Raw genomic sequence first — 17,382 nt, forward strand, 5'->3', positions numbered from 1 at the left:
ACAATGTCCAGGCTTTATCTAAGATTCCAAACTAAGTTTTAAGGCACATTTGGAAACATCATCGTTAGTTTGTATAAAATGGATATTTATTTTAAGTTCTCATTTCTTAATTTCAGCGGTAGAAACCTTTTCCCCTCAGAATCCTCAGTGGTCCTCATGTATCATTCTCATTTTGGAATTTTGACTGATACTTGCTGCAAGCTTGGGGCCGAATATCTGACTCTGAGCAGGTCGAGGTAGTCCCCTCGTTCTGCCCAGACGGGAAACAGGATAGACTCACTTAATGAACTTCCCAGCATGACCCGTGAAGATCTGGGATAGAAGAGGACTTCAACAACCCATGCTTGTCTCCCCGTGAAGATCTGGGATAGAAGAGGACTTCAGCAACCCATGCTTGTCGTAAAAGGCGACTATGCTTGTCGTAAAAGGCGACTAATGGGATCGGGTGGTCAGGCTCGCTGACTTGGTTGATGCATGTCATCGTATCCCAATTGCCACGAGTCGTTTATTTCTTATATGAGATATCAACATTATGTACAGCCTGTTGAACCCGCATTTAAATAATGATAACTCTCTCAATAGAATCCGACCTCGGCAATGTCGGACAAGTCCATTTCATGCACAGACTGGTATTTCCCGCATATTTTCACAATCCTCGCGTCGATTACCTGTACCTTTTCCCAATAACGACTGTGATATCTGTCACACTTTGGGACGCGATTGTTCGGCCATCGCCTTTTTCTGCGTTGCCCAGCAACATCTATTGAGAACAACTCACTAAACACTCCCCTCTTAAAATTAACGTCGTCATATATATATATTTATCATCCAAAACTGGCTCCCCCAGGATATATTCGCTTGGGTGAGATCAAGCGATATCTACACTGTAGATATCGCTGCAATGAAATTGCATCAGAATGCTTTGCAGACCATTGTGACGTCATTGGTTACCATGCCGTCACAATCAAATGACATCACTAATGGCTCTGCTACTGAAGCTGTTAGCAGTACTTTTTACACTGAAGACACTGCTTATTACTGTCTACAAACTGAAAAAGTTGGAAGAATGATGTTGGATGATAAATAAAATCTCACCCTCGTGTCTGTTGATATCAAATATATCAACACTCGGCAAGCCTCGGAGTTTTCCCACTTTTATCAACTCGTGCTGATATGTTTGATATCAAAAGACACGAGGGTGAGATTCTCTATCTTACGATTCACTATGCATGTATTTGGAGACGCTAGCTGTTCTCGAGACGGACAAGGGTGTGCTGCTTTTTGTTTGTTGTTTAACGCCTTACTTAGCCATATTCCAGTTTTTTCTGTAATTCATCAAATCTGGACCAGACAATCCACTGACTGACATCATGAGCATCGTTCTTCGCAACTTGGATACGATGACATGCAACAACCAAGTCAGATGACCACCCAATGCTATGTTGTCGCCTCTTACGGCAAGCATGGGTTGCTGGGGACCTAATCTAACACGGATCTTCACGGGTCCAGCGATTCCTGGAAGAAGTTCCATTCGCTGTCTGGGCTGCGTGTAGAGGGGGCAAGGGCCCTGAGCTGATGATGAGCCTAACCAGCCTGACTGTGCCAGGATCACCCACGGGGGCATTTATACCATAAGAGTAGCAACCTAAATTATAAAAAGCATGTAACGTTTTGAAAACTAATTACTAAAGCTTGTTTCAAAGAGGATACAGAATATTCACAATTTACCTAACTGTGTACATAGTTTGCGAGAGGTTCGCTGTTTTAAAATTGTGATTGTAAACAGTCGTAGGGTAATACTATATTTGTATCACGTGTGTTTGTGTACATCCGTCATCTGATCAGAGAGGAGGAACTGATAGTAGGTGTGGGCAGATGAGGGTCGACAGCGTCTACTTTGTGAGAAGAATTGGTATCTGGACTTTGTATACTCATTAGATCGAACCATTACAACATGTAAGTAATGAATTCTACGCTAGACACTATTAGTGTCTCATAAAATATGTGTGGTATATCTTGTTTGTATTCTGAACAGCCTATATATATATGCGTGTACATTTGCTCAGGATTATTTGTGGGCCGTTATTTGTTATCTGTTTCAGCTGACAACTGCTGACAGTGTCGAGACTTGATTTGCAATTTTAAGGGAAAGACTTCCACCCGTATCCCCCTTTCCAACTTCTTTCAATTATCTCGTCCAATATGGTTATTGTATAGAGAATCTCACCCTTGTGTCTTTTGATATCAATTATATCAACGATATATTTGATATCAAAAGACACGAGTCTAAATTTTATTTATCACCCAACATCATTCTTCCAACTTTACTTTTTCAGTTTGTAGACAGTAATAAGCAGTGTCTTATGTGTAAAAAGTACTGCTGACAGCTTCAGTAGCAGAGCCATTAGTGATGTCATTTGATTGTGACGTCATGGTAACCAATGATGTCACAATGGTCTGGATTACATTTGATGCAATTTCATTGCAGCGATATCTGCAATGTACACACCGCTTGGAAGTTATACCAATTGGGCTAAAGTACGCGACAATGTAATTGTTAATTCAGTAAGTTAAGCAATGATAAGAAATGTTCCTCTTTTGCCAAAAAATTCTAAACTTAAAGAATCACTACACTATCTCAAGGTTTCAACTCCAGGGTGGACTTGCTTTTTCATTTGTTTGTTTTGTATGGTGACATCAGCTTCAAAGTGGGTTATGTGTGAAGCCCATTTCTTGTGTGATATTGCTGGAATATTGCTAAAAGCGGCGTAAAACCAAAACTCACTCACTCACTCACTCACTCAAAATGGGTTATATTTTACGAACTGTCTGACTATCTTCCCTTGTTTGAGAGCTGCGCACACAAACATGACAGCATGGTCACTTCTGGAGAGTGGAAGTGGGATAGCCTGGTGGTTAGAGTGTTAGCTTGTCACATTGAAACCTTGGGTTGAAAGCCCTACATGGGTACAATGTGTGAAGCCCATTTCTGTGTCCCCAACCATGATAATGATGGGGTAAAACCTCACTTCACTCACTCAATGTCATATAGCTGGAATATTGTTGAGTGCAGCATTAACCCCCTGGATGCCACGGGGACATATATGGCCCTCCTCGACAACCCTCACTTTGAAGTCGAATAAAATTCAAAATACATCACCGACACAAATACACTTCACAGTTTTGAATAAGGTGGGAAATTCACTGTTCTGTGATATCATCCACTGGCATTTTAGGCCAAGCAAAAGTACTGAAAATGATCTCTAAAAATTAGGTACATCGTAAATGATGCATATTTTACACATTACTAAATCACCACTCACTGCGTTAGTTACAGCATGTTTGAAATCTAAATTTCGGATGTTTACTCGGAGAAATGAATTTCAAAAATAGCATATTAGTAGTCATGGGTATCTGTCTTTTATGAAATCACCAATGATTATTCCAAAACATCTCCGATAACCCTAGAATCGTTTAGAATGTTTTGGAAAATACGCAAACACGAACGCTGAAGTGAACTTTCCGCCATATTGGATAGTGTTTACAAAATCACGTTTCAGGAACACAGGTTAACAGACGCCTGTAACATCATGTATATTTCATACTTAGCTGCAATACATACATCCTTGAATTCCTCATACATTTTAGAATCAAATGACCAATGGTCTTTGTCACCAATACACATCTTCCCGAGGCAAGAGAGTTAACTGACTTTAAAAGTCGAGTTTCCACCCTTGCCGAACTAGGCTGGTATTATGGAGTTACATTTTGGCTAGACTAACGAGTCTATGCATAGTCCAATCAAAATCGCGCATCGAAATCCAGTTCGTAAACTGTCGTGCATATTTTGGTCGATTGCAGGATTTGCAAAGCATGCACACCGCCAACTCGTTGTCAACAGATATTTTCCAAATCTTTTCATGTTTTTAATCAAGCTGCTCACATGATTTGTTGCACTTCACAATGTAAGACCCGTTTTATCACAATATAGATCTTGATTATCGATCAGATCGTCTCGACTGGGCGCCACCATTTTGTTTGAAACAAATGCAAGTGATGGAATCGGATTGGTCCATAGGAGAGGCTCAGAAGGGACATAACTCATTATAACTGTTGGTGGTGCTACGATTGGCAGGGGTGGAAACTGGACTTTAATAGTCAGTTAACTCACTTGCCTCGGGAAGATGCCAATACAAAGTGGCTGGATGAAATCAAGCAAAATAAGTTAGGCGTGAAAACAAACGCTGTGCTTGAAAATATGCACTTATTTGAAATGTAAACGAAGCAAAATACAGATTTTACACAGTGTAGCATTTTCTCCTATTTTGAGCTATCCATTTGACTATTTTTTTAAGATATTGGCTCAACATTTTCAGGATATGTATGGGAAGAGAATCGTAGGAAGAATTAGGGAATTTAAAATAGATTTATTGTAATGATTTGATATTTTCAACAGAAATTGTCAAAGTTACCATACTGTGTGACGCCATGACTGACGCAAAATCACGCACAACGACAACAGTATTTATCAGAATTTCTGACTATTTACGTTGGTTTCAATGAAAATTATAACAATAAATAACAGTAAATCTATAATATTTTTCGTTAATATATATGCACACTTTTCTGAAAGAATTGTCTTGGTCTTGGAATTGTTTTTTATGTCGTTTGATTCACAGAACAGTGATATCTAACGATTCGTCAGGTGCGCGTTAGTCACAAACAATTTACGAATTATTCCTCTCGTTTTGCATTATATAATCAATGGGTTCATTCTTTTTTCAATATTGTGATCACAGGATGTTAAACTGTTTACTTTATTTCTCCAGGAATTGTAAAATGTGTAAAAATATAACCCATGCCAGGTACCCCGTTGGTTCAACCGTATACGATTATCCTGGTAATTCTATACCAATAGAGCTTTCTTCGCATCTTTTATTGTGTAATTCAGAGAAGAGATGAAGAGAAATAATAACATAATTATGAACAAATATATGTCCAATATTGACTATAATTTTGGTTGTTTTGAAATATTCTTTGGGGTATTTCATTACGTAAATTGATGCCAAACAGGTGCATGTCTTGTCCAGTTAAGATACACGCTAAACTATCTAATTGTTTGCATATTCAAGACATTATTTACTTGGTGAAAGCAGTCATCTTATGTTGTGTCAAAAAAGCATCAAATTCCGTTTTACACATCAAGATTTTCCATACCATGAACGAAAATTAGGGGAGATATATATTAATCAAAATACCAATGTCGTCTTTCACCGACGTTATCAAGGACATAACACCAGTCATGACGTCAAAAGGAATGGTGATATTTTTGGGGTATTTCATTCCGTTTGATGATAAGGCAAGTGCTCCATTAATAATGGTGCAACATTAGTCAAATGACACTTACACAATCAGGACAATGTTGGAATCTAAGGACTGAGTTATATGTTATATAGGGCCATCCATTTCTCTATTTCCTCTTTTTTTATGAAGTACGATTTCATCATTTCTTATTGATTTTTTTTATAACGAAACATATACAGTATCAATATCGATATTTGTCTTGGAATAGTTTGGTTCCTCGTGAACAAAACACCACAAAATATATTTTCCTTACCCACAGCTAATTCTCACCAAGTGACCTGAGTTACAATGAACTTGTTCCAAGCATAGCGGAGTTATGCCCCCTTTTCTTTGTACATGTGTAATCTCTCTGTCGCCTTTTGAAGTCATAGAGAAAAATCAGTTTTCGTCATTTACGGCATGCTATTTTTGGCATTGAATGTATGTCGTTATACATACGCATATAACTCAATTTGATATGTAGTTATGTCGTTCAGATATTAGGCAGTATTTTGTTCCCTCACAGTTTCCGTAAAGCTTCTAAATAAAAAAAAAGGTCACACAGTACCTTTATCGGTGTACGATAAAAAGCGGAGAAATTTACTGTTTTTCAACACAGAATAAATTCTCGGACAACACTTAGAAGTGTCTTTTTTTTAAAACCGGTTTAATAATTAATAAATAGGAAATTTAACATTCTCCACCTCTGCGTGATTTTATAGCCAGAGGTAGATCGTAATTCTCGCACAACCTTCACTTTTCTGATCTTAGGAAAATGTGTGTCAGAAAAAACCCTCGGCATCCAGAGGGTTAAACAACACTCACTCACTCACTCTCACAGTGACAGTTCAATGTCTGTAATGTAATACTGTTCAAACCAGCAATTCTCAACTAGTAGGGATCAGACTGAAATGGCACAGCGTCAAAACGGACCCAAAACTATCAAGCTCCTCACAGCAATAGCCTGTTTGTGCAACCAGTCATAGCTCCCTACTGTGACAAGGGGCCACTATCAACCAACTCACAACCAACTACCCATTATATTTACGAACAAGTTATGACTGTTGTGATGCCAAATACTCGGCCCCCATCTAATATATTTTTTTTGTCAATTTCAATTTCATTTCAGCTATCATGTAATTGGTATTGTAAGAATGTAAGGGGAAAATTGGATGCTTTTCTGTTAGTCTGCATTCTCAAACCAATCTGATTAAACATACAAAACCTTTTCGCAGTTCACTATGTCAGTGTCCACACTGGTGGCAGCGATGTTACCAGGAGGGTAACATGCTAGGAAGGAGCTTGCAAACAAAAACTATATGACCAACACCAGCAGTGTCATTAATGTTCTCACAGTCTTGTGATCATGGGTGCATGAGTAACCATACGACATGTATATCACTACTTATGATGAGCAGTTGAGTAGCCATACGACATGTATATCACTACTTATGATGAGCAGTTGAGCAGCCATACAACATGTATATCACTACTTATGATGAGCAGTTGAGATCCTCCATGTTCTATAAGGCCCAGCTGGGTGGAGGTTGTCTGTTACCCAGAAGTTCGTATTGTCTGACCCTCTTGGTGCTGCAGTGCTGGTCATGCCCTATTTGTCACATACAGTACAACAAGGATATAGCGAAGAAACGATACAACGAACTGTTAAAAAATCCCCGATTGATCTCCTATATAATATATAAAATTTACGTATATAACAAACTCTCTACAGCCAACTAACGGATACAGCAAACTGATATCTGATCACCGACAAGCCCATCCATCACTAATTAGTGACGTGTATAGCGAACTGAGAAATCTCACTCAGTGTCAAGTGTCACTGACAATTGGCTGTACCCAATCAGCGGCGAATCAACACAATGGCGGCGAATCAATACAATCAGCGGTGACGGATCAACCTTGTTAAATTTGCATTGTGTTAATCTTACCTGTACATGTAATATTGTCTGTAAAATATTATGTCTGTCATTGTCTGTCATTGGAAAATCTGTGTTTTGTCTTATCCAAGATGGCGGTTGTTTCCGAGCAAAAACGTGTATAACGAACAACGGATATAACGAACTGATTTCTCTGGTCCCTTGTATTTCGTTATATCCGTGTTCTACTGTACTTTAAAATCACAAATGTCACGGTTGAGTTCTCCCACTATCCAATGGTTGTTACCCGAGTGGTAAAATTGTTAAACACCTATTGAGAATATAAGGCTTATAATAAATGACTGTATCAAGGTACAGTGCATGCATCATTTAGCACTTTGGAACCGATTACTGGATTCAACCAAATTTCATAAGTCTGCTCACAGCATCCAAATACTGCATTGGGGTCTTGACCCATCTTGCATCTTGAAGCAGGTGGACCACCTTGAAGCAGGTGACCATCTTGAAGTAGGTGTTCATCTTGAAGCAGGTGATCATCTTGAAGCAGGTGATCATTTTGAAGCAGGTGATCATCTTGAAGCAGGTGATCATCTTGAAGCAGGTGACCATCTTGAAGCAGGTGATCATCTTCAAACAGGTGATCATCTTCAAGCAGGTGATCATCTTGAAGCAGGTGATCATCTTCAAGCAGGTGATCATCTTGAAGCAGGTGATCATCTTGAAGCAGGTGATCATCTTGAAGCAGGTGACCATCTTGAAACAGGTGATCATCTTCAAACAGGTGATCATCTTCAAGCAGGTGATCATCTTGAAGCAGGTGATCATCTTGAAGCAGGTGATCATCTTGAAGCAGGTGATCATCTTGAAGCAGGTGACCATCTTCAAGCAGGTGATCATCTTCAAGCAGGTGGACCACCTTGAAGCAGGTGACCATCTTGAAGCAGGTGTTCATCTTGAAGCAGGTGATCATCTTGAAGCAGGTGATCATTTTGAAGCAGGTGATCATCTTGAAGCAGGTGACCATCTTCAAGCAGGTGATCATCTTGAAGCAGGTGATCATCTTGAAGCAGGTGACCATCTTGAAGCAGGTGATCATCTTGAAGCAGGTGATCATTTTGAAGCAGGTGATCATCTTGAAGCAGGTGACCATCTTCAAGCAGGTGATCATCTTGAAGCAGGTGACCATCTTGAAGCAGGTGGACCACCTTCAAGCAGGTGATCATCTTGAAGCAGGTGACCATCTTCAAGCAGGTGACCATCTCAATGCAGGTGATCATCTTGAAGCAGATGATCATCTTGAAGCAGGTGACCATCTTGAAGCAGGTTACCATCTTGAAGCAGGTGACCATCTCAATGCAGGTGACCATCTTCAAGCAGGTGATCATCTTGAAGACTTTTGGATAAGGTGTACCTAATATCTTGGTGACCTTACTGTGCCAACCCTCGACGGAACCTTTGTGAATATTTACGTCGTTTAGTATAAATAACTTTCTGCTTACGAAACTTAAAAAACATACTGTATTGTTTATTTTGAAGAAATCATTCTCACCATAAATTCTGAATATTTTGTCTGGCAGGACAGAGCGAGGTCCTGGAGGTCATACAGACCATCTGGATCACTTGCAGAACGATGTGAGCGAGGTGACCTCACTTCTTCGACAGAATGTAGAGAAGGTGATTGTCCGCGGAGACAAGATAGATGACCTCCAGGAGAGGTCAGGTGAGTGCAGCAGATATGGGTGATGTATCGCATGTGATAATGTGAATACAGGCAGATATTGATAATACATACCATGAAGTCATGTCAATACATGCAGATATAAGTTATAGATATACCATGAAGTCATGTCAATACATGCAGATAGGGGTTATAGATATACCTTGAAGTCATGTCAATACATGCAGATAGGGGTTATAGATATACCATGAAGTCATGTCAATACATGCAGATAGGGGTTATAGATATACCATGAAGTCATGTCAATACACGCAGATAGGGGTTATAGATATACCATGAAGTCATGTCAATACATGCAGATAGGGGTTATAGATATACCATGAAGTCATGTCAATACATGCAGATAGGGGTTATAGATATACCATGAAGCCATGTCAATACATGCAGATATAGGTTATAGATATACCATGAAGTCATGTCAATACATGCAGATATAGGTTATAGATATACCATGAAGTCATGTCAATACATGCAGATATAGGTTATAGATATATCTTGAGTTCAGATGAATACTGGCAGATACAGGTCATATATACCCCATGAGGTCATGTTAATACATGCAGATATAGGTCATATATTTACCATGAGGTCAGGTGAAAACAGGCAGATATAGATCATATATACCATGAGGTCAGGTGAATACTATGTCATGTCAAAATGAAAACTTGACACTTACAACCGGTATAAATGACAGGACCAGTACATAAACGTAAACGTTAACAATGGAATATATAATGCACTAAATGAGAACCTTTAAAGTAATATAGCTAAAATGGATAGAACTTTCATCAAAATGCCTGCATGGTAACAGAAATATGCAGGCCAGTGTTACTTGTTTGCAGGCCGCTTTCCCCTAACAATGGGCTGCTGTCTATTCCATTGCTATGTGACGTCATTAGTGTCACGTTTCTTGTTTGTGATGTCATCCTATACTATGTTATATGATGTTGCTTTTTGTAACTCAGTGACCACGGTTTTAAGCTTTTTTTTCTCTATAATTTGTATAAATAAAGTCCCGAATGTGGTTTCTTTAATAAATAATGTCTTTGCTCATCACAATTAATGATAGTAAAACACAAAACAGTGTCGAATAACAAATTTCTGTTCAAGAATTTCCATGTGAAGTATGTGAGGTTGGTGTTGGAAAATTCAAAATGGCTGTTACCGACGGTATACGGTCTCATATTAGGTCAGTAACAACCATCATCGATTTTTACTGATGGTATACGGGCTCATGTGGGGTCAGTAGTTCTGCTCTCTGATTGGTCAATCTTACTTTGAGGCAGATATAGGTCAGATATACCATGAGAGGTGAATACAGGCATATATAGGTCATATATACCATGAGGTCAGGTGAGTGCAGCAAATATAGGTCAGATATACCAATGGGACGATACCTGCTTCAATATTAAAGATGTATTCCAAGAATCTGTATCTGTGACTGTGATTAAGTCTATGAAAAAAAAGGAAAGAAGTAACAATGGTATCTGTTTTGCATTGTCAGAGGATTTGGAGTCGGGCTCCATCAACTTCAAGAAGACATCGGTACGACTCAAGAAGAAAATGTGTTGGCAGAACTGTAAGATGAACTGTATTATTGCCTTCGTCGCTGCTGTCATCGTCATCATCATCGTCATCATCATTGTTGGTGAGTAGCACTTATATCTGTGGGCCACATGATTCGATAACAGAATTTTTGCATCGGAACGGACTCTTAATGGACATTATTAGCAGTGTTAGAAATTGGCACTAGTCCTATAGTCCTTGCCAAACTGCCCATAAGTGTTGCCTGCCCATCTTAAATGTTACCTGCCTGCATTCAGACATTATAAGTATTGAAAATTTGTGAAATACGAGGGACAAATCGCGCCTTGATTCAGTTGAAATAATGCGAACAACTACTTGAGAATCCACGACGAGTTATGATAAATCTGAATGTGTAAATAGTCTTAAAATTATCTGCCAGACAGTCGCACAGGTGGAGGATAATTTCATGCAGCCATACTGAAAAGGTATCAGTCGTGCACACTTGTGTGAAAAAACCTGGAGAAAATTACCAAGTTGTGACCAGGCTCGCTGTTTATGTGATAGCTTATCCTGATAGCGTGATCTGGTTTGCACCAAATATGGCTACTGTACATGTTACTGTGGGATACAGTCCCGTAAAGATTCATGATAGAACAACCCATGAACGTCCCATGCTTGTCATAAGAGGTGACTAACGGGATCGGGTGGTCAGGCTCGCTTACTAGATCCCAATTGCATAGATTGATGCTGATGACGTCAATCACTGGATTGTCTGGTCAAGACTTGATTATTTACAGACTGCCGTCATATAAGCTGGAATATTGCTGAGTGCTGTGGCGTACGACACCATTCATTCAGTGACTGTTGTGTTCAGCACAGGTGACCCTGTCCCTGGGCAGAGTTGTGTCCCTTGTTTATGAGGGATCAAATAGCTGCTACTTAATATGATTCCTGCACACTGTGCCTGTTGGTGAACGTCCAGGACCTGCCTCGCTTCAGGCTTTCATCCCACGTCAAGTTCACGACCTGTGAAGATCCGGGTTAGAATAGGTCTTTAGCAACCATGCTTGTGGTATGAGGCGGGATCGGGTGGTCAGGTTCGCTGACTTGGTTGAGTCATGTCACCGTATCACAATTGTGTGGAACGATGTTCATGATATCAATCACTGGATTGTCTTGTCCAGCCCTGATTATATGCAGATCGCTGTAATGTGACTGGAATATTGCTGAGTGCAGCGTAGAACAACAAACAAACAAATCAAGCTGACACTCCATGCTGTAACTGAATATTGTTCAAAGCACTGTTGGGTGGAGGTATAGTCTCATGTTTTAAGCATTTACTTTTCATCCTGAAAGCCCCAGTTGGATTCCCCACAAGGAAATTGTTTCTGTTGTCCCCTGTCCAGCTGTCCAGCTGTTGCTGGAGTATTGCTAAAAGCAGTGTAAAACAAAACTCACTCACTCACACAAACCAATGTTATGGCCAACTCATTAGCTGTTGTTTCTTTCAGTTGAAGTAAAACCTGGAGGCTCTGGAGGGGGAGGACATCACAACAGCACACTCAACAAATGCTTCAACTGCTAGCTTGACCTCATGTGGAAGGAGGTGTATGGAAGAGCTGAGACAATATCGTTACATGCTGAACATAGGGGTTTTGTGCATTTCTTTCTCAAAACACTTTTTTCCCAGGTTTTTCATTGGTATTTATGGATGGCTGTGACACTTAGAGTTGTCTGATGTTTCCTGAACATTGATACTTACATATATACATTAGCAATGACATATTCTAAGATATATTGAATGGGAGCTGAGAAATGTTTTTAACAAATGTTATATTTGGGACAATGGAGTTAACTGACTATAAAAGTCCAGTTTCCACCCTGGCCAACCTAGGCTGGTATTATGGAGTCATATTTTGGCCGGACAAACGAGTCTATGCATAGTCCAATCAAAATCATGTAACAAAATCAAAATTCGGTTTCGTAAACTTTTGTGCAGATTTCGGTCGATTGCAGGATTTGCAAAGCATGTGCACCGCCAACTCGGCGTTAACAGATATTTTCCAAATCTTTTCATTTTTTTAATCAATGTGCTCACATGATTTGTTGCACTTCACAATGTAAGACCAATTTTATCACAATATAGATCTTGATTATCGATCAGATCGTCTTGACTGGAAACTGCGATTTTGTATGAAGCAAATGCAAGTTATGCAAGGGGTAGATAACACTTTTTTAATGTTCTGTACTACGTAATGGCAGTGTTGAGATCACTTGGATACAATTGCTTCTGCATGGCTTTTAGTTCATTGTGTGGGTGTTCAGAGAATTACACAATTCGTAATCAGCATCACTCACATATTTGTATACTCCCAAGGGAGCTGAGAATGAAAATCAAGTGCACACTGATCCATTGACATGCACCGAGCATAGAGAAGATATTACCTGCATCTTTGTCACGCTGATGTTATTGTGATACTTGTTTTGCTCGGGAAATAAGAAATTTATGACATGTTTGGTGTAATCAATCTTTATCACACCCTTGTTGTTATCGCTATTTTTGTTACTGTGTACATTTGTCTGTAGGTCGGGCGTTCGATTCCCGGTTGTGTTGTACCAAAAAGATGGTACTTGTTGTTACCCTGCCTGACCCTCAACATTAAGGGGCTAAAAGAAGGACTGGTCGGCTCGGGGTCAGTGTACTGTGTCTGAGTGGGGTATTCATGTTAAACTGCGTCATAGTATCTTAGTTGGCTAGCACTATAAGATCAGCATTTATAGCCCGGACTAGTACAAGCAGTCACACACACCCACACACACACACTTGTGTGCACGTCACTTTATAATTGCAACAGTCTTCAATGCGACATTAAACCCCATTTCACCTCACGTCACATTTGTCTGTGCGTGACAGTGTATGTTTTGTTATATCCATCATGTAATCCTATTTAATGTTGTGGTTACATAATGTCAGGAAAGTGCAATTCTGTGTCTTTGTGATAGTCATGTTGGTAGATTCCTTCAGATGTGTGTCTTTTGACACAATGAATACATGGAGGTTATCATGCCTGTGTGTTTTGGAACAGCCAATATCTTGTGTTAGGAATATTTAGTGAGCCTTTTCCTAATACAGGATATTTAACATCCCAAAATAAAACAAGAGGGCACGGTTGGCCCAGTCGTCTAAGGCGCCACGATTTGCTGTGCAGAGTTGCGTGTCTTGGTCATGCCAGAAACCTATTATTGTGGGTTGGAATCCCAGCTGCCCTGTTTACGTTTCTTGGTTTGTCAGCACCATACCTGTGCTCGTGGGTTTCACCGAAGTGGTACACGTCTGAGACCTGCATCACTTTGGCCTTTCCTCCCACATTAAGCTGACACGTATGATATAACTGGAATACTGTTAAAAGCTGTGTTAAACCCAACTCACTCACTCACACCAAAATACACAAGCATGGTAACCTCTTTGTCATGTAATATCATTCTTAGTTCTTTCGCAGAAAAAAGTTTTCTCATCTCTCACAAACGGTACCTGAACATTAAAAGTTTTTTTCTGGAAAGTGTGAATTAATATGTTACTTCACAAGGCCAGTGATAAAACTGTCTACTAAATAACTTCCGATTTGAACTGTCATCAATTATCCAAGTAATTTGTCAAGATGGCCGATGGTTTATTCTTTCATGATTGCCATTACACAAAGACAAGGGCAGGACATTGTTTGTAAATACTGAAAGTAGTACCTACCTGCCCCTTTCTATTTGCATATTTATCCAAATGACCCCGAAAGTTACCATTTCTACCCATTGGCTTTGTCCGGATGAAAGTACTACATATACAGTCCAACACGTTGTGTCACACATGGGGTTGTCTGGAAGTAAAAGTTTGGACCCTCCCCGTTCCTTCTTTCATCATCATTGTCATTTGTTTCGAACCTCGGATAACTCGAAGTATTTACGTAGGGCCCTTCGACACAATGGTGTTTGACTGTAATAAGCAATTTATCTGAGAGTTTTGTGTAAGTTTTAAATTTTGTTTATTCTCAGTAGCTTTGTTAGTATTAAGGTAGATTCATTTACGTTGATTTGCGTTCAAATATTGTGCCTTGATCATTGGCTGATTTTGTAATGAATACATGTACCTTTTTAATGCTTTTGTGACATTCATGTGCCAAAGTGACATTCATGTTTTTATGTAGCATTTGAAAAAATAACCCAGCTGACTTTTTGTAATTTGGGCAGTGAGGCCAGACAATGTTTTGTTTTGAAGATTTTTACCATCAGAAATTGGTGGGTGCGGCCTAGTTCCTACATTGTGGAGGTGTCCTAGCTTACTTTTTCAAGAACTGATATCCAACATTGGTCTGCTCCCTACCAGGGGTGTGTTCTGAAGCTAGTTTGTTTACTTTGTTCACGGGATCACATGTTTTTCTGTGTTTCTCAAACAAGTCGATTCTTGTAACTTGTACAATATGGTACTAAGACATCTTCCCGAGGCAAGGGAGGTAACTCACCATAGAAGTCAAGTTTTCACCCTTGCTGAACTGAATGTCTGAGTTACGGCAGGGCTAACGAGTCTGTGCATAGCGCAATCAAAACCGCGTAACAAAATCGACATCCAGTTCTTAAACTTGCATGTAGATTTAGGTCGATTGCAGGATTTGCAAAACTTGTACCGTCAACTTGGCATTGACAGATATTTTCCAAATCAGTTAATGTTTTTAATCAAGGTGGTCAAGTAATTTGATACACTCCACGATGTAAGACCTGTTTTATGACATGAGTCTTGATTATCGATCATATCGTCATAACTTGGGGCCGCCATTTTGTTTGAAGCAAATGGAAGTAATATGATAAGTGGAATCTGATTGGTCAATAGGAGGGACATATAAGGGACATAATTCAAAACAGCCACTAGTGGCGCTACGATGGAGCCACGAAATTCCAGCCTAGTTCAGCAAGGTGGGAACTGGACTTTTGCAGTCAGATATCTCCCTTGCCTCAGGAAGAAAGGGAGCTCCTGACAAGAAGATGAACATATCATTCATGTTTGCAGAAATTCTGTTATCTTCATTGATTGAGTTTTTACTGTACAGATGACATGGCCAATTCATCAAATATCATGAATATGTCCCTTTCAGAGTCCTGGGACTAATAACACACTGTGCCAATAACTTTGAAGCCTTCTAGCCCTAACTTGCATTTAGGTGTAATTATCCCCCGCCGCGCGAAAGCGCGAAGCGGGGGATATAGTATTCACGACCGTCCGTACGTACGTCCGTACGTCCGTCCGTACGTCCCACCTGTTTGTTGCCGCGATATCTCAAGAACTAAACACTGGATTGTCTTCATATTTGGAACTATGGTGTATATACAGACTCCGCAGACACCAGTCGGTTTTGGTGACCTTGATCCCATTTTCAAGGTCACAGCAGGCAAATCTGCTTTTGGAGTTGGAAAACGGTGTTGCCGCGATACCTCAAGAACTAAACACTGGATTGTCTTCATATTTGGAACTATGGTGTACAGGCGGGGGATATTTCGTCACTCTGTGACAAATACTTGTTTTCAGTAGGTTTTAGTCTTTGTACATGGACTACTATGGTCTTATTTTACTAAACCTGAAGAAATTTGACTATTCTTGGGCTTCGGACTTGTAGCTGAGGTTGCAGACTGCAGAGTTCATTTTTATCAAAGATGCATGTGTTTGACCTGTGGCTGTGATGAAATAAACATTCCAGTAACAAGACCCAGACTTAAATTGTTGATGTGCCACTCAACTGTAGAACAAGGGGAGATAATCAGGGCTGACTGAGGAACCTCATTATTGTAGGTTCATGGACCCTCTGTCTGTATGTGACCCATTCCAAGGTCTGTCCAGTAGGATCAATTCTCTTAAAGAAATACTGTGAAAGTTGTCTTCAATACTGTTATCAATACACGTTTTGGGAATATTGAAAACGAAGTACTCTTCCTCTGTGAGCCCCCCCTCCCCAATCTTGACCCTGGCACAAGTTTAGGTGCCCCACCTTCCCTCCTGATTGCCATCCCCCTTCGCCTGTGATGAAGATGGGTCTCCATTGACTTTGGATGTTTTCACTGTAACAATGTCAGGTTATGATACAATAATATTTTGATACAATTTTTACTGATTGAAATAAAACAATAATATTTTTTAATTTTATTTGTTATTTTTTACCTTCAAAGGCGATTATCTGGTCCAGACTTGATTATTTACAGGCTGATGTCACATAGCTGGAATATTGCTGAGTGTGGCGTTGAACAACAAACACAAACATTTACACCCCTCAAAAGAAGCTGTTGTGGGAGTTATGTCCCCTTGTTATGCTCATATTTTCCTCCCCCACAAGGAAGTGGGATATTGAAACGTATACCTTCCATCCATCCGGCCTGAAGTCGTGAAAGGAGGAAAACTAAATGAACTACACTTTCAAAACTTGATACCTCTGTTCACACTTAACTGTAGTTGAGCCTTTTGCTATTAGTTTCCAACATTGAGTTTCTGTGGCTACTACTTTGCATTTCCAATGAAGGTGACTCTTGATGAAAGGTGTATGGGTATCATATTTCACACATGATACAACTGTGTGGTAGTCTGGGTTAGAGTGAGTGAGTGAGTATGATTTACGCCGCTTTTAGCAATATTCCAGCAATATCACGGCGGGGGACACCAGAAATGGCCTTCACACATTGTACCCATGTCGGGAATCGAACCCGGGTCTTCGGCATGACGAGCGAACGCTTAAACCACTAGGCTACCCGACCGCCCCAGTCTGGGTTAGAGCAGGTCCAAGCATTACGCACAAACTTCACCATTATTCTGTCACACACACTATTATAACTTCACTATTATTCTGT

The 17,382-nt window shown here is 39.9% G+C and overlaps 1 protein-coding gene across 1 annotated transcript; it reads left to right on the forward strand.

Annotated features, from left to right (window-relative positions):
- Positions 1 to 1,827: 1,827 nt before the first annotated feature.
- On the forward strand, positions 1,828 to 16,682 carry LOC124122881 (vesicle-associated membrane protein 4-like). Its single transcript, XM_046486069.2, has 4 exons — positions 1,828 to 1,956; positions 8,819 to 8,961; positions 10,484 to 10,627; positions 12,018 to 16,682. Coding segments are annotated over exons 1-4 (363 nt in total). The 5' UTR covers positions 1,828 to 1,954; the 3' UTR covers positions 12,092 to 16,682.
- The last annotated feature ends 700 nt before the right edge of the window (positions 16,683 to 17,382 follow it).

The sequence above is a fragment of the Haliotis rufescens genome, unplaced genomic scaffold (assembly GCF_023055435.1).
Source record: "Haliotis rufescens isolate VD_foot unplaced genomic scaffold, xgHalRufe1.0.p SCAF_6, whole genome shotgun sequence".
Taxonomy (NCBI): domain Eukaryota; kingdom Metazoa; phylum Mollusca; class Gastropoda; order Lepetellida; family Haliotidae; genus Haliotis; species Haliotis rufescens.